Here is a 22,333-nt window from a genome sequence, read left to right as displayed (position 1 = left end):
AAAAAAACACTTCATAGTCAACAGATTTGAAGGCTGACATGTCTTTATTTTGATCAACTCACAGAAAACTGGAAATTTGTGAATTGAACAACCTGGTCTGCAAAATACTGTAAAAGACTCTACAAACATGAAATTATAGTACTTAACTCTGTGATATAAACTAAGTGATAAAACATTTTTTCCTGATATGGTGGGTCACCTTTTGTCCAGATTCTGTCATATAAACCAAAAACAGAAGAGTGAGGTAGAGAAATAGGAAACCATAAAAAATATCAGCCTAGGACACTTGAACTGAACAAGGCACAAATACTGAAAAAGCTTCATACCTGTTACACAGGTTTGGGTAATTATGATATTAGCTGGAGTATGCAACCTGAGCTACCTAGAAAAACAACAGTCACATGATATAAAAGGCCAACGTTTACACAGAATAATTCACATGGTTGCTGTTAATACTGTAAATAGTGGCTTTCGAAGTTACTTAAAATTTAACAATACTGTAGTGTTGAAGACAAAATTTCACACATGTAAAATAACAATACTCCACAGTAACAGATGCAAGGTTGCCAATGGCTATCACTTTAAAAAAAATGGCAACCACTTTCTGGGCAATTTCATCCACATAAGCAGTTCAACAGCATAAAGGAAACTCCAAATGAATGGCTTTGATGCACTAGTAGTTAGTGTTATAAATAAATATAAATATGCATGAACAAGTGAACATGTTTCAGATGAAACACTTAATCCCGTTGGTTCTGGTTTTGGTTGTTTTCAAAAAATGTAAAGTGTTGCACCATAAAAGCTTCATGGTGTTTACCATAGCACTGAGGTATACCTGTATGTTTTACTACTTATTCAGCCTTTGGGTGAGTGAAAATGCCAAAAACAATCCTTTAGTTTTTGCAACTTACATGAATGCCCTTTAAAAAGTTAGGAATCCTGACTAAATATTAGTATTTTACCAAATATTAAACAAATTGATTCAGCTATTTACCGTGCATTCTATCATTTTGAATCTGATGGCTCGTTAGCAGAAGATGGGAAAAGGAGTGAATATGCCGGAGGAGCATCATCAGATTGCGACAGGAAGTCTGTGTTCATCCCTGGTGCAGAAGGCAGCAGGTTGTATGAAGGAGCACTTGGGGATAAGTTATATTGGAAAGGGGGAGGTGGTTGGAGCTCTGGGGCACTCGGGGGTGGGGGCTGACGCTCTGGGGTACTTGGGGATGAGGGGTATGCTGGGGCAACAGGTGGAGGATGCAGTGTTGAGGATGATGATGAAAATGGAGATCCGTATTGAGATTCTCGCTGTGGTGACGGGTTATTGTAGCCTCTGCCCATGTTAACCGGTTGAACAGGGTACATATTTGGTGGGTAATTTGAGGCCCCCTGTGATGGTGAATACATCTGAAATCCTGGGTATCTGTAACCACCTGACTGTGGAGATGGAGGATAGGGACCATAAGGCACTGCATGGGATGGAGAGTTGCTGTTGCTTGAGCCACCATAAGCCCTAACTGGAGAGGTACGTGCAGACACACCAGGATGCACGGCTGAACCTAAGCCAGGGGGGCATATGATTATCGGGAACACAATCTCTGGGTCAAAGGCAAAGCTGATGTCCAGGTACACCTGAGGAAAAAGAAAGCTTCTTAATAAAAGGCTTTCATTTAAAGTTTGATAGCAAGAAAACATCTGACAGTGGTACAAATTTGTAGGCTATGAAAAGCTCCATCAATGTACTGCACTGATTTTGCTTCAAAATTTGGATACTGTTAAAATGTTGCATACCCTCAATTGGTACTCCACAGAGATAATTTCACAGTTCTGGATAGACAGCGTCATATCCTCTGGGAGCCTCATGGCACACCTAACCTCCCTCTGAGTTCTGGCTTTAATGGCGCTGTCGAACATTTTCACAACAGTGTTGCTTTCATTTCTTCTGGTACCTCCACTGGCACGGTACACAATATCCTGGACTAGACTGAATTTGGGTGTCATCTCACTTGAAGATGAATTGTTGACTTTTGCAGTGATCATCACCGTATCACCTGAAAAGGATACATGGATTTGTTTACATTAATGATAAACACCAACTCATTTCAAAGTGTAATGACTATTTTTTCAACATTAGTGTTGCTAAAAATGCTAAACATTATACTCATTACCTTTTTTCAAAAAATAATTTGGTGACAATGAATAGAGTTGCATTAAAGGTAGAAAGGGAACTATTTTAACTCTGAAATATATTCTAAAATTCTGTCACTATTAATGCTTTACAGAAACCATCACTGGCAGCAGACTAAGTCAAAAGGTATGTTGAGGAAAAAACTGTACAGTCCATTCTACTTGTGTTTTCATACATTTTATGATTATTAAAATAATTAATTAACTTAAGACCAACAGTGTTGTGTCAAAAGAGTCTGCTTTATGTAAAATGTGATTGTGAAATCAGTTTTTAGTCTTCACTGGACAATCTCATTCCTCAACTCAAATCTTCCAAGTTAAAGAAGGATTTCCCTACCTGCAGAGAAAGCCCCCTTTTCAATAGTGGCCTCCAGCTGCACATTTCCTGAACTGAAAAGGCCCATCTCTTTGTGTGTTGAACCAACTTGCTGAAACTATAACACAAAAAAGGACATGAGAGCATGTTTAACAGGAAATGAGGATTAGCATAAGCTTAAGCAGGAAGACCGTTTAATAATGAGTGAAAGGATGAATGGAAATTAATCACTCACATGTCTCCCTTTACCCACTCTGTGTCCTGCTTTGGTAATCAGCTGGTATGGGCGTGTACTCACTTAAATTCTGAGCCAATCCTTTTCTACCAAAACCCCTCTTGATCCAACAATCCTGCAGGTGTCATATTTAAAAATCTGTCTCCTCCGCAGTCAGTTTCAGCATGACCGCTGCAACCTTCCTCCACCCTTGCCACCTCCATTGCACCTCATCTGTGTCCAGGTCCAACTCCCCTGTCCTGCATGCTCCTCCTTCCAAGCCACCTCATCAGTGTCGGGGTCAATCTCCTCAGAGGTTTGCTGCTTAGAAGTCATTCCTCATCTTATCCTACTCCTTACATCCCCAAGTCCAACTGTCTGGACCTCATAAGAGGGTATCCTATCCAGCTCTCAGACTCACTACCCCTTTAAGTTCCTAACGATATCACGATAATCTAAATCACTAAAGAAATTTCACATGATCAAACTGGTACAATAAAACATTGTTAAACTTGTTTAAGTCTCTCCTGAGTTAATTACTTTCTGCAGAGGACAAAACATCTCTGAGAAACTGATAATAGCAGTCTCCAACAAAATAAGACAGTAGCATAGTTGTATTTGTAGCATGTGTTCAAATAAAAATCAAAAAGGAAGTTTAGAAGGCAGACATTCAGACTTGCAGACTTACATGGCTCTTGGGCTAATAATGATGGCTGTGTTCTGTTAAAGGCAACAAGGTATCAAAGCATTGTCTTTACAAGAAGCAACTCCACATGACAATGCAAAGCAAAAGAATACCACCCAACAACCATTGTTTGGGGGGGGGGGTCAGCATGCAAAGTTTTGTTGTCTCTGTTCATGGTACATTTTTAGTCCCAGGTGCATTGACCAAACACAAGCAGGCTTGGTGTGAAAAATCAGTCTATATGGAAACCAAATGCAATCTGTGCTAATGACCCACTGACAACCATCAATAGCATTCTGAAAATGATTTACTCCTCTATGAACATATCCCTGCACAAAGGGGAGTATACAACTGGATATTAACCAAACATTTCTACTTGAGCAGCAAATCTGCTTGATGTTGTGTTGGCATGAATATTTCCATACCCAAAACACATCAAATACCGAAAATACTGATATCTATGTGTTGCTGAATTTTGGATTTACACTGTCAGTAAGTTTTCCACCACTTTTATAGCTTGGTTTAATGTGGGCAGTGAAAAAAAGCAGCCCATGATGTCACCGGGTGCTATGTGAATTACCCTGCCCCCCTACTGCTAAAACAAAATCAACAAGCAGTTTATATATATAGTCTGTTGTTAGCCAATGTCACTGCCTCTAATGAAAATGAACAGTCATCTAAATGCTGTGTACAGGTACAAACATCTTACCTGCTGAAGGTTTGTTTTAATCCATGTTTCACTTATCTTTAGTCCTAGATGATGATTGTCTCTCTCATAGCAGCAAAAATCCCTCCTGTCAGTTAGCATTGCAATGCTAAAGTTTAGTAAAGTAACTGATAACCACGTTCTACTCCTGCCAAGTCTTTAACAATAAAAGTCTCCAATGCTAATTATCCCAGACTTATTTAGGCGAGCAACATAAGGAAACAAAACAAGAGAGACATAACTTCACATACTCAGAAAATGAGCTATAGGGAATGCCTGAAGAGTTAAGTACAGAATGAGAAAATGAAAGAAAATTTGTAGCTCTAATCTAGCCTTTCATAAATGTGATTGTTTCTCTGACAGCTTAAAAAACAGAGTTGTAATATAGTAGCATAACAGACAAATGATTCCTCCGTTCAGGTTGTAGCATTTTTCTAATTGAAGAGGATCCTTTTTCTTTTTTTCTGAGTTGGTGTGGCTTTAGCTCAATCTACAGATGCTCCCACAGCATCCTAACGCAGATGTCACTACCCAAGTTTTTAATGATTTTGAGGCTTAATTTCATAAACATAGAGATGTTCTTCATGACTGAAATTTGGCCTGGTGTTCATAACAGTGGCCTGTCATACAACAAACCTAAAATACAGATTTTTTTTTAGCACTTTACATGGACATACATTTCTTTTATGTCTGCCCTGTCCTCTCTGAGGGAAGAAACATACACATCTTTGCACACTGCAGCTGCACTGTTGATCTTAACTCGTTTTTAATCAGTGCTCTTATTTATATAGCAAGAACAGATTGTTCAGTCTTCAGCCAGACCCATGTTTTTCCTCTCTGATCAACTTTGAGCAGGATAAATTTGATGATGCTATTCTTTTAAGCTCACTTTGGTTTTGTGTTTAAAGACTGCAGTTTTGTTGGGCTACTGATTATTTTATTTATACAACTGCTCATTGCTATTATTGCAAAAAAAAAAAAGCCTAAGACATTGAGCCCATCCATTCTAGCAGTACAGTTCTCTCATTACATAAAAAATACAGCACTATTGCTCAACACACGCATCTATAAGATTATGTCTCAGTACCTATAAGGTTAGCCCTAAAAATATATTTTATTGAATATTATGTTGTTTTAATATGGTACATGCATTTTAATTAAATTGCAGTAATATAACATTATGGAATGAAAGATGTGTGTGCCACACATCAGCTTCATGCTGTATTGAGAATATTTTATTGCCTCCTGAAATCTAAACCTTAATGTAAGCACTGTTAATGATTGGGTCAGTTACTAATTCCCCTTTATAAACTGTGAAAATGTCTTCTACCAATAAAACCATTTAAAACTTTTATGCTCTTTAATGACTCACATGGCCATCGACTGTTGCATATCACATCTCAATGCAAAACTAAATTCCTGTGTAAAAACCTGTTGAAGGAGTGAAGCTTTCTGTGAAATAGCATGTCAGTTATTTATCTGCTGTATAATTGTACCTACCATTAAAGACTGAAGGTTTGGAAAGGATCTGGAGGCAAACCTGATCTCTCTCTCCAATGTTCGGTCCATTCTCCAACTCCTAGCCAGTTTGGCTTCCAGCTTGTAGACAATTTTTCCATGAGTTCCCCTGAATGATGATGGGAAATTTCTGTCGTGGAGAAACATTGATAAAGGTTGTGTCATCATTTTTTAAATCTTAAGTAAACACAAGATGCACATGCCCTACAAAAAGGATAAGCACTCAGTGAAGAAATCTCTAAACCCAGTTAAACCTTTATTGTTTGCCTCTACATGTCAACTGTGCAGACAGATAAGCAGACATAAGCCAGCATTCTCCAGTGTTCATTCAATTAGGTTGGCCACACACTACACAATTTAAGACCAGATTTACCTCCCCCGACGATCCTGGGGGCGCATTCATATGTAGGCTTGTTGCAACTTATTTGTCTGGATAATCCTCAAGTGTATGGTGTAAATACGATTATTTTACTGCTCCAGAACACATCGTAGCCTCCCAGACCTTGCACCATAACCATCAAAACATGTTTGATATTTACTATTCTAGGATGTAGTCCCTCTGAAAGGCTACCCAAAGCAACAAATAAGAGCAAATAAGACAGGGCAGCGTCACCAGCTGTTACATACTTTCACTGCTCACAAGCATAAACATAACTTTACCTTCATTCCAACCAGGCATTGTAAAAGTAGTGAAGAACTTATGGGGCAAGATGGCGGACACTGCGCAGGCACACAGGCTGGCAGGTCCTGTGCGTTTGCTGCTAAAACTTTACAAAGCGCACAGAAAAACAGTGTATTTTTGTTTACTATCTTTGGTAAGCTGTGTTGCAACGCTCTGGCTGCCATCGTGCACTGTTCGTACGTGTACACCTTCCAAAAGGCAAATTCTCAGCCCTGCACTAAGAAGTCCTGTATACGAGGCTCATGGACTGGGACAGCGCCAACACTCTACGAGGGCAGCCAACTAAACCTGGCCGCTTTGCAGGACTCGCAAATCTCGCAATTATTATACTCCTTGCGGGAGACGTAGAAATAAATCCAGGGCCTTTACCCTGGAATTTTGTGAGCACACTGGTGACTGAAGCAGGCAAAAACACCTTAGCCGGGTTCTCTCAGCTGTCAGCTGGGGTAGCGCAATGGCCAACCCCGCAGCTAATCCTACCCTTACAACAGAACATGTGGCCTCTGCGCACACCATCCTGGGCACGGTGGACATGAGTGCCCCTGAGCGCACCGCGGCGCTGACGGTGGTCGCGGTGGGACTTGTGGCTTCATCTCGAGTGACTCGAGTGAGCTCGGTGGCGATGGAGGATTTCGCTGCATGCGCCGTTGAGGTGCGGTCGGTCGCGCCAGAAGTACCAGAGGGACTGGTGGAGGCTAAGGCTACAGTGGAAGTGGCTTTGCCGGTGACCTCACTGCGTCAGTCGGACTCCTTAACAACTAGACCCCGTAAGCCACTACAGTCTTACACACCTGCACGTAGACTAAGGAATCCTGTATTTAAAAAGCACCGAGCTATCAAAATATTTCAGACCCTTTATCAAGCCAGGACAATATGGGACCCACAGTGTAAAAACAAAGGCCTGTTAGGTGGCCACTTGAATATACGTAGCATGACACCAAAGAGAGAACAACTGGAACACCTTATTAACTCTAATATTGACTTCAAGAGGCTTACAGAAACATGGCTCACTCCCTCCTCTCCACAAGCAGTTGTAACATTACAAGGCTACAATATCTACAGGAAAGACAGGCTCCAGGGAAAAGGGGGTGGTGTGTTATTGTATGTTAAGGACTCTATAAAATGTACACAAAATATATGGCCTAATGAAATTTCAATTGAATGTGTTGGAATTAATGTGTTACTCTCTGCAGAAATGTCATTTACAGTAAATATGCATATATCGCCCACCTTCAGCCAAAGTAGATTTTTATGAACAACTCAAGATCCTTCTAAACCACTGTGACTTTAATAAAGAAGTAACTCTTCTAGGAGACTTAAATGTAAACTGGGATAATAAAAGTGACAGGAAAAAACTTAAAGAGATCACAGACCAGTTTGGTCTTACTCAAATTATTAGTGACCCTACTAGGATAACTAATCGCTCTAAACCTCGAATAGATCTGGTATTTTCCAGCAAACCAGAAAGAATAGTAAAAACACACAATTTCATAACTGGCTTGTCAGATCACAATGCAATTTTCATTTCAAGAAAACTGACCAAGAAGCGACTTAATTGCAAAAATTATATCAAAACCAACTTTTATACCAAAGAATCAAGAACAAAATGTAACCGCTGCCTTGAATAATCTAGATTGGTCAGAAATTATTTCTTGTAATGAAACCAATAAATGCTGTGACCTTTTGTATTCCTCAATTAAAGATGTTTTGACACAGTTTCAAAAAAAGGGTAACCACAAGAAACGAGCATGGTCCTTGCCTTGGATCAATAGTGAGTGTAAAAAGCTTATGATACACAGAGACAAATTACTTAAAAAACCATTACAATCTGGCCTGACTACCGATAGGCTAAATTTTGTTTCAGCCAGGAATAAAGTTATACAGACTTTGTGAATGGCAAAAGCCAATTTTTTCATGACAGTGATTGATAGTGCTAGAGGAAATTGTAAACTTATCTGGGAGAATATTAATAAATTGATCGGTAAAACAAGTGAAAACACTGAAAAAGAACTTGAACTTAAATTGGACAATAAATTGGTATCAGAGCCTGTAGTCCTTGCAACTAAACTGAATGAATACTTCCAAAACACTATACATGAGATTGCACAACTCTTTTCAAAACTGTGTGACTCTAATCAGATTTCATGTTCTCAAAGTAATGACACAGGGGTCTGCAAACCAAGTCAATCTATACAATGTTCAAAGTTCAATATTGAATTAATTACTGAAAATGAAGTATCAAAAATAATTTCCACTGTAAGAAATTCTAAAGCAAGGGATTAATTTGGATTTGATAACAATCTATTGAAGTGCCATAAATCTTGTTTTCTGTACCCTGTGACTCATCTTATTAATTTATCAATTACTCAGGCAGTCGTTCCACCGAAATGGAAGGTGGCTAAAATAACACCCATCTATAAATCAGGCGATAAAACAGACCCTGCTAACTATCGACCTATTAGCATACTTCCTATTTTCTCAAAGATAGCAGAAAAGTGGGTGGCCAAATCCATCACAGAACATCTTGATAATGATGGCCCAGGTCTCCACCCCATGCAATTCGGATTTTGGGCTCACCATTCGACTGAAACGGCTGTCTGTGTCTTTATTGATAAGGTAAAATCATATCTGGACAAAAATAGTTATGTTGCAGCTGTCTTTATTGATTTTAAACGTGTGTTTGACACGGTGAATCATGTTAAGCTCCTCTCCAGACTTTCTGAATTCAATTTTAGTGATCACACTGTTAAATGGGTACAGTCCTATCTGTCAGACTGACAGCAATGCGTGCAAGTAAATGACAGCAAGTCACCATACCTTCTGTATACAGTAGGAGTCCCCCGGGACTCAATTCTAGGCCCTCTTCTGTTCTCACTTTGTCAATGACTTGCCAAATGTTTGCAAAAATGTGGATACAATTATGTATGCTGATGACACAGTAATTTTTACACAAGCCAAAATTGCCCAAGAGGCAGCCCTGTGACTTTCAATAGCTTTAGATGATTTACAAAAATGGTTGAGTGATTCATGTCTTTGCCTAAATGTAAAAAAAACGCTATCTATGCTCTTTAGCAAACCGACGACTCCCTTGGCCCCAGCAAAAATCTACCTGGGAGGATAAGAATTAACAAGGGTTGAGGAATTTAAATACCTTGTAGTGGTATTAGATTCAAAATTATCCTTTAGGCAGCATGTTAAAAAAATTGTAAAAACTGTTAATTTTTAATATAAGAAATTTTAAACAAATTCGGGCATTCTTAACAGATAAAGCAGTGGTCACATTCCTGCACTCAATGATACTGTCCCATATTGAGTATTGCATCACAAGCTGGTCCTACACAAACCTTTGTGTTATTGGACTATTGAAGCCTGCTACAAAAGAGCGTTAAAAATCCTAGATAATAAACCTTTTTCCTACCACCATTGTCAAATTCTTGATAAATATAATTTTTTAACTTTTGCTAACTTTAAACTATTTAAATCAGCCGGTTTAATCTACAAGGTTCTACATGATTTGGCGCCTCCACCAATGAATAATTTTATCAAACAAAAGTCTGTCAGTGTCTCTGGATCCCGAGTGACTAGAGCCACTGTCAGAGGTGAATGTGAACTTCCATTCAGGCGAATATTTTTCTCCCAAAACGTCCTGTCATATCAGGGTGTAACCTTTTGGAATAGTATTCCACTCTCAGTGAGGGAAAGCACATTCTTCCCCACTTTTAAGAAACAAAACTATGGCTAAGAGATAGGCAAACATGAGATCATGTGTGAGCGACAACATGTTTAAAAGTCAGACATGTGCAATACTCATCTTTTCTAACCAAGCACCTTGTTAAAAATGCAGTATATTATAGAGAAATGTGCAATTGGACATAATGCAATATGAATTGGTGCAATACAGGGATATGTGCAACATGAATTGGTGCAATATAGGGGTAGGTCCAGTTGGACTCAGTGCAATATGAGGGTATGTGCAATACAGATAAAGTCTGGCTCATCTAATGTGTTATTGTTGTCTGTTTGTACTAACATGATCCTGTTGTCACAGTTTTTGTCCTTGTTCGCGGTTGTGTCCTGTCTGTAAATAGTATGTGTATATGTTTTATTTCTTACATCAACCTGCCAGGGGGTCTGCAGATTGAAATTAGCTTTGGGCTACAATCTGGCATATTTACATTTTTTTATAAAATGTTCATTAATATGTATTGTTCCCCCTTTAATAAATAAATAAATAAATTTCATACTCATTTTCTTGTTTTGCTACAACTATTAGCATGCCAGGAAAGCCTGTTGTGGAGGGACAGCAAGCCAAGGATATTGATAGTGATCCATGTTTATTTTTTTATTTCTGACACATTTTATCATGAAAGATTCTTTGAAATCTCATGTGTGGGTAATCTTTGCTGTGAGGTTGCCAGATTAGCAAGTGTGAGGTCTATTTGCTGGATCGTCTAGTGTGTGCATTAAAAGAATTAAGATGAAAAAAATAGTTTAAACTGCCCATATGTATGAGGTCTCCCATGTTTTTAAAACAGTTCAAGATTTTAAAATAGTCTAGTGTGGCCAGCCTTAGTCCTCCAACTTCAACATGCTAGCTCTCAAAACCTACTGTAGCAACACCAGGATATGCTTTACTCCCCCCGCCCCCACATAGCCATCACAGCCCAAATGGCAATGCCACCTTCAACAAACCCAGACTCCACACATGCAAGGTCCAGGTAGTGACAGAGCTTATATCATCTACCCTAGCACGATTCATAATTGCAACTACTAAAAGACATGTATTCTTGGTACTGATGTTGAAACTGCAAAAAGTGCATAAGAGAAATCGAGAGAAGTGTGAAGAGAGCGCGCAAGAGATAGACAAGTAAGAAGGTTGGGGGAGGCAGACTAGTGAGGTCCCCTGACTGGGGATAGCACCCATCACCACCTGTCTGGGTGAGAGGCTCTACCTCCTCCTTTCCCCTCATTTTTATGAAGAAAGAACAAAAGGTAAAGGAAAGAACAGAGTAACAAAATTAAATACACATTGACCAGTGTAATAATTAACACCAGTTTACAGATTGTCCAAGAGTGGGTCTCCACCAATTCACTTGATTTTGTTAAATCAAGTGAATTGAGGAAGTCTTAAGATTGACTATACTCACCCAGGGGGTATGTGAAAGTTGAATTTGTAGACATGGGTTCCTTGGGGAACAACTGTGTCTGGAAGGAAAGAGTTGTAGGTGTTACTGGCCTTCAATTACTATCTTTACTATCAAGCATCATGCCAATGTAGTAACAGCAAAGAATGGTACTGGTGGTAGGAAGCAAAGAATCCTTGTCAAAGCACTTCTTTATATTCCCTTCGATGACGCCCTTCATAAAACGAGTTTAGGGATTCACTTTGTACCATAATAGAATTTAAAGTGAAGAAAATGATACAGTTACTGGAATGAGACACTCTAAAGTAGTTGCTTAAATAACGCACCAGTACAATTCCAACCGTCTTTAAATATGACAACTGAAAAGTAAAGGGCAACCTTACTCAGTGAGCTCTCTGGATTCTATAATACACTTAAATTGATAACAATGTGTTCATTGTGCTTTTATTAAGTAGGCCAGTGGTGATAAAGTTTGTAAAATCACAGTCTGGTCTACTTATGACATTTCTACACAAAAATGAACGAGAAAACAACAATCATGGTAGGAAAATAAAGAGACAGTGACAGTAAAATCTCAATGGGTTAAGGCATGCAGAACTAACAAGACGTGTACCGCCTACCCTTCGACTGCTCTGGGATTAAGAAGTCCTTCAGTTTGAAATATCTCTTGCTGGCGGAATACGTATAAGTGCGATCGCCGTGCCTTCTCGTCCAACGCACTTCAGCGTCTCCCTTCGCTTTGACAGACAGGCTTTCAACTGTTGTCTCCTTTATCAAGACCAGCGTTAGTTTTCCAGTAATAGTGTCCCTTTCTGAAAACGTGCCGTGCTCATTCAGAGCGTCGATGGTCATCGTAAAGCTTTGAATCGAAGGCATTGTTGTGGAGTACCGTGGCTTTTAATTTAAACACAACCTGATCGATTCTGTTGCTCATTTCCAAACGGGGAACCAGCAGTCAGGTGGCACCAACGGCGTCAGGGTGCCGAGAAGGACACGCCCTGGTAAAGTCTGAGAGAAGACCTCTACTGCCATCCAATGTACAGATAGAGGATAGGCTAGGGGTCCCGTTGGAAGCAAGAATAGACCACTCCATAGCGGCTCATTGCCATATTTCCAAACAACAGAACAGGGCCCCCTGGAGGTCAAGAACAGAAGAAAAAACAAGGAAGCAGCTGTGCAGTCTCGTGATCCCGGAATGATCTAGACCTAACTTTCAACCAGAAAACTAACATTGAAGTGCTCTAAAGCAACAACTTATAGATTAAGAGAAAATGTTATGTAAGGTAAGCATTTGTTGTACTTAAGGCTGGGTGACAAAGTTGTCCATATCACGACTTACAACTTAGACATAGTATATTAAAGACTGGACATAGTACAGTAGCCCATAGAAAATATAAACAACCCATTCATTGCGCAGTTGCACACGAAATATCATCGAACTGGCATATTTAATATAGAATATAGCATCATAACCGGTAACAACCTAATAACTCCAAAACAAACAAAAAACAGAAAAACCGGAAGTCTAAAGTTGAAAAAAAAAAAAAAATAGAAAACATAAGGTGAAATGTTTTCCTTGTTATATACACGCTTTAGATTACATAATCATTTAGTGCAACTACTGATTTTTTGATTTTCTTTCATTATTTCAGTGGTAACGGTGCTCATATCTATGATTAAACTGTACATTTCTATTGATTCCATTCATCCAAAGATTTGGGGACATAATCAGAAGCCGTTGATTGAATTTCCGTTGCCGTGTTCAGTGAAGTCAGCGAAGACCACATTCTGCTCATGCGCAGCAGTGTTCAACTGGAGGGAAATTCCAAAAATACGCACAGTCGCTGACGGCCCATCAATTTTTCTATTCCTATGGCTGTAGTAAGTATGTTACAAGCTGTTTGTACAACTTCATCAATAATATCTTCTTGTTCGCGGTTACACACAGTCAAAATAACTTTAAGCTCACTCGGTCTGACACAAAACTTTAGCTAGCTAACATGAAACGTTAGTGTTAGCTTAAACGCTCTAAAACACTTGATAAGTTTACTTTAGCACTATGACATGACTTACATAAATTGGGAATTTTGTGTACTAGGAATGAGTTTTTATAGTCGGTAAAAAAAGAAATAACGGGCTCCTTTAAAGTAATTTTGTCACCACACACCACTCCGTGAGTTCCTAATCAACAACAACATGCTGGCCCAGGTGTGCAACATGCTCGTGCTCTGATTTTCAAAGCGAACAGGTACAGCTTGTGAGCGAAGTCGGATTAAAATGAACATTTACTGCGTCTTTAGTCCTTACTGCATCCTCATGTAGTATCTATGTAGGTATTCTCTGTTTACATGAACAATTTCCAAGGAAGGTATCCAAAACTTTGTTTTTAGGCCCTTTTAACAGTTTTAACTAACTACAAACTACATGCACCATTAAGAAAGTGTTTTTTTCCACAGATAATAATTTTTCAATACGACTTATTTTTATTTTATATTTTCAGATCTTATGAGTCATTTTATTTCTTTCTATCAAGAAAAGGTTGTTTGACTTATTTCTGTCATAAGGGTTATTGTTCTCAATACTTTTGTCACATATTGCCTCTTTAAAAAAAATGCTGCTTCTGGGATTTGAGCAGATACATTTTGTCATGTTGTGACTGTTTTTTATAACAATTAACCCTAGCATGTACCACCAGCTACAGGCACATAAAGCGTACTGTGTGCATTCATATAGCTGTGGTTCTTAACTGGTAAGGAGACACCCTAGAGGTGGGTCAAGGAGCCCTTTTTAGTAGGTCGCAATTCTGTTTCAGGAAACAAAATTGCACCAGAAAGTCCAGAAATTTCATCCTTTTTTGTCCTGTTTGATCAGTTACATAATTTGTACTGTTGCAGTTTCTCATTGAGGAGTTGATGGTGAGGTCTGAGGCCTGAGCAGTTGAGAACCACTGTTATAAAAGGAGCCACCATGGTTTGTGTTGGGGCCAGCAAACTTATTCAGTCAGGGTTAATGTGTTTACAAGCAGAACTGAGAATGTGGTGTTCACATCTGTCCTAGTAGGGGTTTGGAGATTTGTGTTAAAGCTCCCAGCAATATGGCATGGTCTAAGATTTTTTTAATTTAGACTTTTATGCTGAAGGGAATAATTAAGTGATTGGTACAAGACAAACCATAAAACATGAGTGAATTGCTTGTGATGACTTTCCCCCTGTATCCAAAAGAAAATGGATTTTTTCATCAGCTGAATTCTGGGATAATATTTTTCTTTTTGTTACTGGTGGCTTTCAGCATTAATGCATTTCTCACAATTAAAGGTGCAGTGTGTAGAAGTTGGCAGCATTTCGTCGAACAGAAACGGTGTAAATGGGATATAATGTTTATATATTTATGTGTAGTATGTTAAAATAAGTGTACAATCATCCCCTTAAAACTTTTGTTTCTTTTTACAAAATTAGAAAAAATAGTATTGTGTTTATCTTTACCTGAACCATGTGGAAACAGAAAGCCTCATAAAGAAGAGAAGTTCGGTGAACAACTTTATTAAACAGATGCATTTTAGCTCGTGGCCTTCATCTGGTTCAAGAAACAGATTTCAAACATTTTCTACCCGTGTGGATGTACAGTTGAAACCAGAAGTTTACATACACTATATAAGAAGGCACATAAACTTTTTTTCTCACCGTCTAACATTAAATCAGATTTAACTTTTCCTGTTTTTGGTCAATTAGGATTACCAAGATTATTTCTATTTGCTAAATGCCAGAATAATGAGAGAGATCATTTTTCAGACAATTTTTTATTATTTTCTTGAGAGTCAGAAGTTTACATACATTTCATTCGTATTTGGTAGCATTGCCTTTAAACTGTATGACTTGGGTCAAATGTTTTGGATGTGCTTCCACAAGCTTCTCACAGTAGTTTGCAGGGATTTTGGCCCATACCTCCTGGCAGAACTGGTGTAACTGAGCCAAGTTTGTAGGCCGCCTTGCTCGCACATGCCTTTTCAGCTCTGCCCATAAATTTTCAATGGGATTGAGATCAGGGCTTTGTGATGGCCACTCCAAAACATTGACTTTGTTATCCTTAAGCCACTTTGTAACCAGTTTGGCAGTATGCTTAGGGTCATTGTCCATTTGGAAAACCCATTTGCGCCCAAGCTTGAACTTCCTGGCTGATGTTGCTTCAGTATTTCCACATAATGTTCTTTCCTCATGATGCCATCTATTTTGTGAAGTGCACCAGTCTCTCCTGCAGCAAAACAACCCCACAACATGATGCTGCCACCCCCATGTTTCACAGTTGGGATGGTGTTCTCAGGCTTGCAAGCTTCCCCCTTTTTTCTCCAAATGTAACGATGGTCATTATGGCCAAAAAGTTCAATTTTAGTTTAGTCAGACCACAGAACATGTCTCCAAAAATTAAAGTCTTTGTCCCTGTGTGCATTTACAAACTGTAATATGGCTTTTTTATGTTTCTTTTGGAGTAATGGCTTCTTCCTGGGAGAGTGGCCTTTCAGCCCATGTGGGTACAGGACTCGTTTGACTGTTGATAATGACACACTCTTACCAGCTTCAGCTAGCATCTTCACAAGGTCTTTTGCTTTTGTTCTTGGGTTGAGATGCACTTTTCGGATCAAAGCACGTTCATCTCTGGGACACAGAACCCATCTCCCTCCTGAGCGGTATGATGGCTGGACATTCCCATGGTGTTTATATTTGCGTATAATTGTTTGAACAGATGAACGTGGCACCTTCAGCCATCTGGAAATTGCACCCAAGGATGAACCAGACTTGTACAAGTCCACAGTTCTCTTCCTGATATCTTGGCTGATTTCTTTTCATTTTCCCATGATGTTACACAAAGAAGCAGCGTGTTTCAGGTGTGTCTTAAAATACATCCACAGGTGTGCCTCGAATTAACTCAAATGTTGTCAATAAACCTATCAGAGGCTTCCAAAGACATGACATCATCATCTGGGCTTTCCCAAAATGTTTAAGGGCATAGTAATCTTAGTGTATGTAAACTTCTGACTTTGAAGAAAGTAATAAAAATTGTCTAAAAAAATCCTTTTCTCATTATTCTGGCATTTAGCAAATAGAAATAATTTTGGTAATCCTAATTGACCAAAAACAGGAAATGTTTTATCTGATTTAATGTTAGACGGTGAGAAAAAACAGTTTTTGTGCCTTTTTATATAGTATATGTAAACTTCTGGTTTCAACTGTACATATTTGCTACGACAAGGTAAATATGGCTCTGCATTTATCATTTTCCTGTCTAGAAGGACAGATAACTGCTCGTGGTGCAAATATAATATAGAAGAAACCTCTAATTTTAGAATTCTCCGTGCGTGAGATGTGCTGCGTTTCTGAGATCATCCCTAACACTGGCTGCCAGTCTGAAGCAGGTTACTGCAGAGGATCACCGCAGAACTGGGACGCCACGGCGCCAGGGCGGACCAAATGGGACTCAAAACATGGCGGTTTCCTGGTGAATTTATAAACTCAAATGACTCAAAATGCAGATACCGTGTGAGTTTTTTGGTTCAATATGTATATGAAAGATACAAATATCTATCCAACAAGATGAACTTGTCTGATCATGCAGGGTTCCTTTTAAAGTCTGATTTCACTTAAACCATCACAGCTCAGTGGACAAACCTAAAGTGATTTACACCTTGTTTTATCAAAATTTTTACCTCTTTTACTGTTCCCTTTTTTCCTTTTCGATCCATTAGTTCCTTTTAGTGGTTAAGTTCATGTCATAATCTGTGATTATAGCTGAAGTTTCTTTTTTCTGTAGCCAAAAAAAACAAAAGCCAGTTATCCTGTGGAATTTCAAAATGACCAAAAGGGCGATTAATCCCAATTAGCTGCTGAATTCTATGGTTAGCCTAATCGTGATAATAATTTCAGTAGTTTGAAAGCTCTAGTTTTAAAATTTATGTTTTTGTATATATACAGTAATGTCAACAATTATGACAAATAAACATACACATATTTTCTCCCCTTCCCCACCCACCCTCTGGACCATTCAATGAAACCCAACTCATAGTCATGATGATTTAAATTAATATACTCTGTCATAAGTTGATACTTTAGAGATATGTGGTTCTCACAGGAGAGAGATAGATGAGCTAAACCATCCAAAAAGAAAGAACATTTACAATAATTCATAATAGCAGCAGAACCTTGATTGGTTTGCAACAGGTAACTGCCTCCTGTGAGCAGAAAAGTTAGTTTGATTTTGTGGTTCTTTGAGGAAAATAAGTATAATATGTCACAGCTGCTTATCATCTTACAAGTCTAGATTTAATTTCCTCTGCAGCTGTGTACCAAAACGATATATATATTTTTTGTGTAGCATTATGGATTCGGGCTGTGGATATTTCCAGATAGAGAATATCAAGAAATGTTGTGTACCAATGAACGATGTCAAGCAAATGTGGTGATTTCCATCTTAGTGCAATTAATTTTTTTCTGCCGTTAGGCCTGCAAGTATTAGTCTTCTCTGACCTAGTGATGCATTTATGGTGGAAAGATTGTTTAAAATAAGTATCTGGGGGTTTACCAGGATGTTTTTTGCTGTTAGCTGGGATATAACAAATGCAACCTGCTGCCAGAAGTTGACCACAGGTTTACACTCCCATACCATGTGCATAAAAGTCCCTGGTTTGTTCAGAGGACATAATGAGCAGAGGCAATTGTCCACTATCTTCATACGGTAAAGCTTACAGGGCGTGCAGTAAGTTCTGTGCACAAATTGAAAATGAATAATCTGGTGATCAGGGTTTCTGGAAGATGACAGTATATTAGACCATACATCATTCCAGTTGAATCTGGAATCCCAGTCCGGTATATCTTCCCTCCATATTGCATCTAAGACCAAAGGTTTATATGATTTTCTTAATATATATTGATATAAAGTTGTGACCACACCTCTTGTTTTTAAATTATCTATAAGTTCATATAAGGGATGTTCAGAAAGCTGACCATCATGAGGGACACCTTTCACCTTTAACGCAGCCCTAATCTGCAGGTAAAAAAAAAGAAAGTAGTGTTCTGTAAATTAAAACATGACTTAATATACCTTGAAATGTACGCAGGCCATTTTCATCAAAGATATCTCTAAGCAGATGGATACCTTGATCACTCCATTTCTGGAATTGAATAGGTCGGTCTCCAATTCTTAAACTAAAATTATTGAAAATAGGGTTGTTCAAGTGCCACTGGGTTCCAAACTTGCATAGTTTTTCCACACAATGCCAGGTTGAAATCAGATGTGCTATAATTGCACCAAATTGTAATTTACAAGATTTAGTTGGTAAATTCGATAATAGTATCTCTCTGAGAGACCAAGGATGCACTATGTTTTCTTCTAATATACGCCATGAAACATTTGCATTGGGATTAAACCATGTTATGAGTGGGCGAAGAGTAAAAGCCCAGGAATATAATTTAAAGTTTGGCAATGAGAGCCCTTCATCTTCTATTCCGATGGAGGGTTGAGCTTTTCAATCTCGGCCTCTTGCCCCTCCAGATGAATTTGTTGATAGCTTTATATAATTTTTCCCAACTTCCTGCTGGGGGTATCACGCGGTAATACGCGGTATCATGGAACTAATATAATTAACTCTAGGTAGCACATTCATCTTTATAATTGCTATGCGGGCTTGTAATGAGTTTGGCAGGGTCATCCATCTGTCCAAATCATATATGACTTTATTTAGAACATCTGTAAAGTTGTTCTTAACAATAGCCTCCAGAGAAGCATATATTTCAATTCCAAGATATTTGAAGTGCTGTACTACAGGTAATGAAAGGGATAAGTTAGACAAAACATCAATATTATCTAGTGGTAGTGGTAGCAGTGCCGACTTCTCCCAATTAATCCTAAAACCGGAGATATTGCCAAATTGATTGAAAATAGTGAGCAAAGGAGCAATGGAGTTAGCTATATCCTCCACAAACAAAAAATATCATCGGTATATAGAGATATAGAATGTTGAATATTGTTAACTGAGACTGGGCGAATGTTATCTGCTTGGCGGATTGCTTGAGCCAGCGGTTCAAGTGATAAAGCAAATAAGAGTGGACTCAAAGGGCAACCTTGTCTTGAGGATCTGGAGATATTGAATAAAGAAGAACAATGTTTGCCTGTCAAAACCATTGCTGTCGGATTAGTATATAACACTTTAATCATTGAGATAAACCCCTCTCCTAGACCCATTCTCTCTAATGCAGACCACAAATAGGACCACTCTAAGCATTTGAATGCTTTCATCGCGTCCAATGATAACACTGCAGCTGGGTTACTATTCCCTACTGAATCCACAATATGTAACAGTCGTCTAACATTGTCGCTGGCCAGGCGGGACTTAATAAAACCTGTTTGATCATTGTGAACAAGTGTAGACATGTGAGACTGTAGTCTGCAGGCAAGGACCTTGGCATATATCTTAATGTCACAATTCAATAATGACAAAGGTCTGTAATTGCTACATTCTGTTGGGTCTTTATCTTTTTTCAGTAATAAAGATATTAAGGCAATATTTATATTCTTGGAAAAGGAACCTTTTTCAATAGAGTATTGTATCATATTTAACAGTAATGGACCAAGAATGTTCCAGAATGTTAAAATAAATTCAGGTGGAATCCCGTCTATTCCAGGAGACTTTCCTAATTTCATTTCTCTCACAGCTCGTTCTAATTCCTTTAATGATATTGGTTGAGCCAATTTCTTTGCTTCATTTTCAGTTAAGCAGGGTAGATCTAGTTTACCAAGAAACTTGTCACAGGTGGATTTATCAAATTCTACCTCTGATTTATAAAGTTCTGCATAAAATGATTGAAATACAGCGTTTATTTGTTTGGGTTCTGTTACTAATATCCCATCTGGAGATTTAACAATCAGAATATCAGCAAATTGACTGAGCCCTGTTTAGGGCTCAGTCTTTCTTTCATAAAAAAGAAAATGTAAATAAAAACATTTGATCACAAAAAAAAAATTATGTTTTTGTGAGTGGTTCCCTTTTTAAAACATGCTTTTCATCTTGATGGCAATGCAAATGAGGGAAACCTCAGTGCTCTTTGAAGAATTTGGATGGAAATTAAGGTTGGGATGTATTACATTATTGTGCTTAGAGTAGTATGTTGTACACATTGCATGGAATTGACTTGTTATATGGTTTTGGGTTACAGTGTTGTAAGCACCTTGAAAGGTAAAGTACCCCATAAACCAAGCCAATGTTTGCTTTGGTGAAAGTTTTAAAGGCATTGGAGTACCTGTACTTTCTCTCAGTTTTACCAAGCTAAGGCAAGAAATTAAGCTCCATGTTCTGTTGTGTGTCAACAGAAGGTGCTATGGAGACAGTAACCCTGCCAGTGTTAGGAGTACAATAAAAGGAGGAAATGCAGCCAGGGCCACAAACCAACCACCAGAGGCAACCATTGTTGAAAAATTAAGGAACTACAGCAGAAAGTAAGTGAGATCTCTACGGATGGTTAATTGAAAAGTTATTGTCCTTTTAACAATGGCATAGGTTAGTTTTTTGTTGCTGCATGCTGCTGCCAAGTGTTGTTTTTCTACCATGTTACTTCCTGGAATTCAGTACTATAAACAAAAGTCACTGGTATTGCAATCTGCATTTAGGGGCATTTAAAAGACAGTGATAATATCTATACTTTTTGTGGGCAGATCTTTTCCAGGTAGGAGCTTAGAGGCATCAGTATTAAATGTGAGGTATCATAGTCAAGGACAGAGACAGATTTAATTTGAGAAATCTTATCAGGTTAAGTTGCGCCTTTAGGTTGTTGAATCGTGTTCAGTTTATTTACACAAAGACAAAGGAAAAAATAATAGGTTAATTACTTTGTTTAAAGACAATTGTAGTAGATTGACAAGCTAAATTACGATAATCAGCATTTTATTATTTATTGTTTGTTATATTCATTGTTATTGTTAATCACAGGAAACTGATTAATTGAACAAGTAATTATGCCACTGTAAGCCTAAAAAATAAAAATGGTTTAACATGATAACTCACCGAGATGCACTTGACAGGGACGAGGGGCACAGGGTCTGTTAGTAGCAAAGCAAACTGAGAAATTGGCTCTCACCATCTTTATGAGTCATCATTAAGATGAGATTTGATTCACCTGTGTCTGACTTCAGCCAGAGCAGGTGTGCACAATGCTCCTCCCACAGCTCAGAGCAATTGCTGCAGACTAGGGCTGGGCAATTAATCGAAAATTAGATTATATCACAATTTGGCCTGCTGCAATTTTCAAATCGCGGGAGGTGCAATATTTCTTTAACCTGATATTTATGTCAAAATACCAGTTTAAAACTTTTTTTTGCTGCAGAGATGTTATGCATTACATAATTATTCAATTATTTAAGTGCCTTTTTTAGAGCGGTCTATGAAAAATCCTACTTTCTTCATTTTTTAAAAACTTTTTCTTATTAAATATGAGAATGACAATACAACAGATCATATTCAGTTTGCAATGCGAGCCAAAATCATCACAATAAGGTATTTTTTCTAAAATGTTCAGCCCTTGTATAGTCTAATATTGTGTTGGTTGAAATATAGAATGATTTTTTACTTATGTTTGTTGGAAAATACATAAGATGGGGAACTGAAGGAATAATCACATTATAAATCCCAATTGCAATATTGGGTTAAAAAATCACTATTAGCTTATTTTCCCAAATTGTTCAGCCCTCCTGCAGACATGAAAGATTTAAACAATACTATTGCCATTTTATTAATGAATTAATACAAAATATTTTCGCTATAACAACCAAGTTTCTCAGCCTTTACCACAACATTAGTGGACAAAGAGAAATAACTAGTAATGGTTTTAACGAAGTGATTTT

The 22,333-nt window shown here is 38.2% G+C and overlaps 2 protein-coding genes across 8 annotated transcripts in view; one reads left to right on the top strand and one right to left on the bottom strand.

The window, feature by feature from the left end:
* Nucleotides 1–25: 25 nt before the first annotated feature.
* Nucleotides 26–21,537, bottom strand: LOC121509841 (arrestin domain-containing protein 3-like). Its single transcript, XM_041787531.1, has 7 exons — nt 21,498–21,537; nt 12,073–12,587; nt 11,456–11,513; nt 5,609–5,756; nt 2,525–2,621; nt 1,792–2,051; nt 26–1,632 (listed from the first exon to the last, which is right to left on the bottom strand). The coding sequence occupies exons 2-7, from the start codon at nt 12,326–12,328 to the stop codon at nt 1,006–1,008; spliced, it is 1,446 nt and encodes a 481-aa protein (XP_041643465.1). The 5' UTR covers nt 12,329–12,587; nt 21,498–21,537; the 3' UTR covers nt 26–1,005.
* The window catches only part of LOC121509839 (probable E3 ubiquitin-protein ligase HERC1), a 426,335-nt gene continuing 417,219 nt past the window's right edge, over nt 13,218–22,333 (top strand). For 5 of the 7 annotated variants that reach the window (XR_005991901.1, XR_005991902.1, XR_005991900.1 and 2 more), the window contains exons 1-2: nt 13,224–13,333; nt 20,807–20,932. Coding sequence is in view for 1 of the 7 variants with exons in the window: in XM_041787528.1 (XP_041643462.1) it covers nt 13,325–13,333 (9 nt within the window). In the remaining 6 variants the exon portion in view is untranslated. Of the gene's footprint in view, nt 13,334–13,656; nt 13,701–20,806; nt 20,933–22,333 lie in introns of those variants that run through there. The other 2 variants (XM_041787530.1, XM_041787528.1) reach the window with 2 other exon arrangements.

The sequence above is a fragment of the Cheilinus undulatus genome, linkage group 5, assembly GCF_018320785.1.
Source record: "Cheilinus undulatus linkage group 5, ASM1832078v1, whole genome shotgun sequence".
In the NCBI taxonomy this organism is placed as follows: Eukaryota; Metazoa; Chordata; class Actinopteri; order Labriformes; family Labridae; genus Cheilinus; species Cheilinus undulatus.
This window is presented reverse-complemented; position numbering and strand designations above follow the sequence as displayed.

Bases quoted from the DNA above. Each gene is read 5' to 3' on its own strand.
- LOC121509841 (XM_041787531.1), bottom strand. From the start codon at position 12,328: ATGCCTTCGATTCAAAGCTTTACGATGACCATCGACGCTCTGAATGAG. The intron at 11,514-12,072 runs GTAGGCGGTACA...CTTTCCTTCCAG, and splicing joins AATCCCAGAGCAGTCGAAGG to ACACAGTTGTTCCCCAAGGA. The intron at 1,633-1,791 runs GTATGCAACATT...CTTTTTCCTCAG, and splicing joins CTGTGGAGTACCAATTGAGG to GTGTACCTGGACATCAGCTT.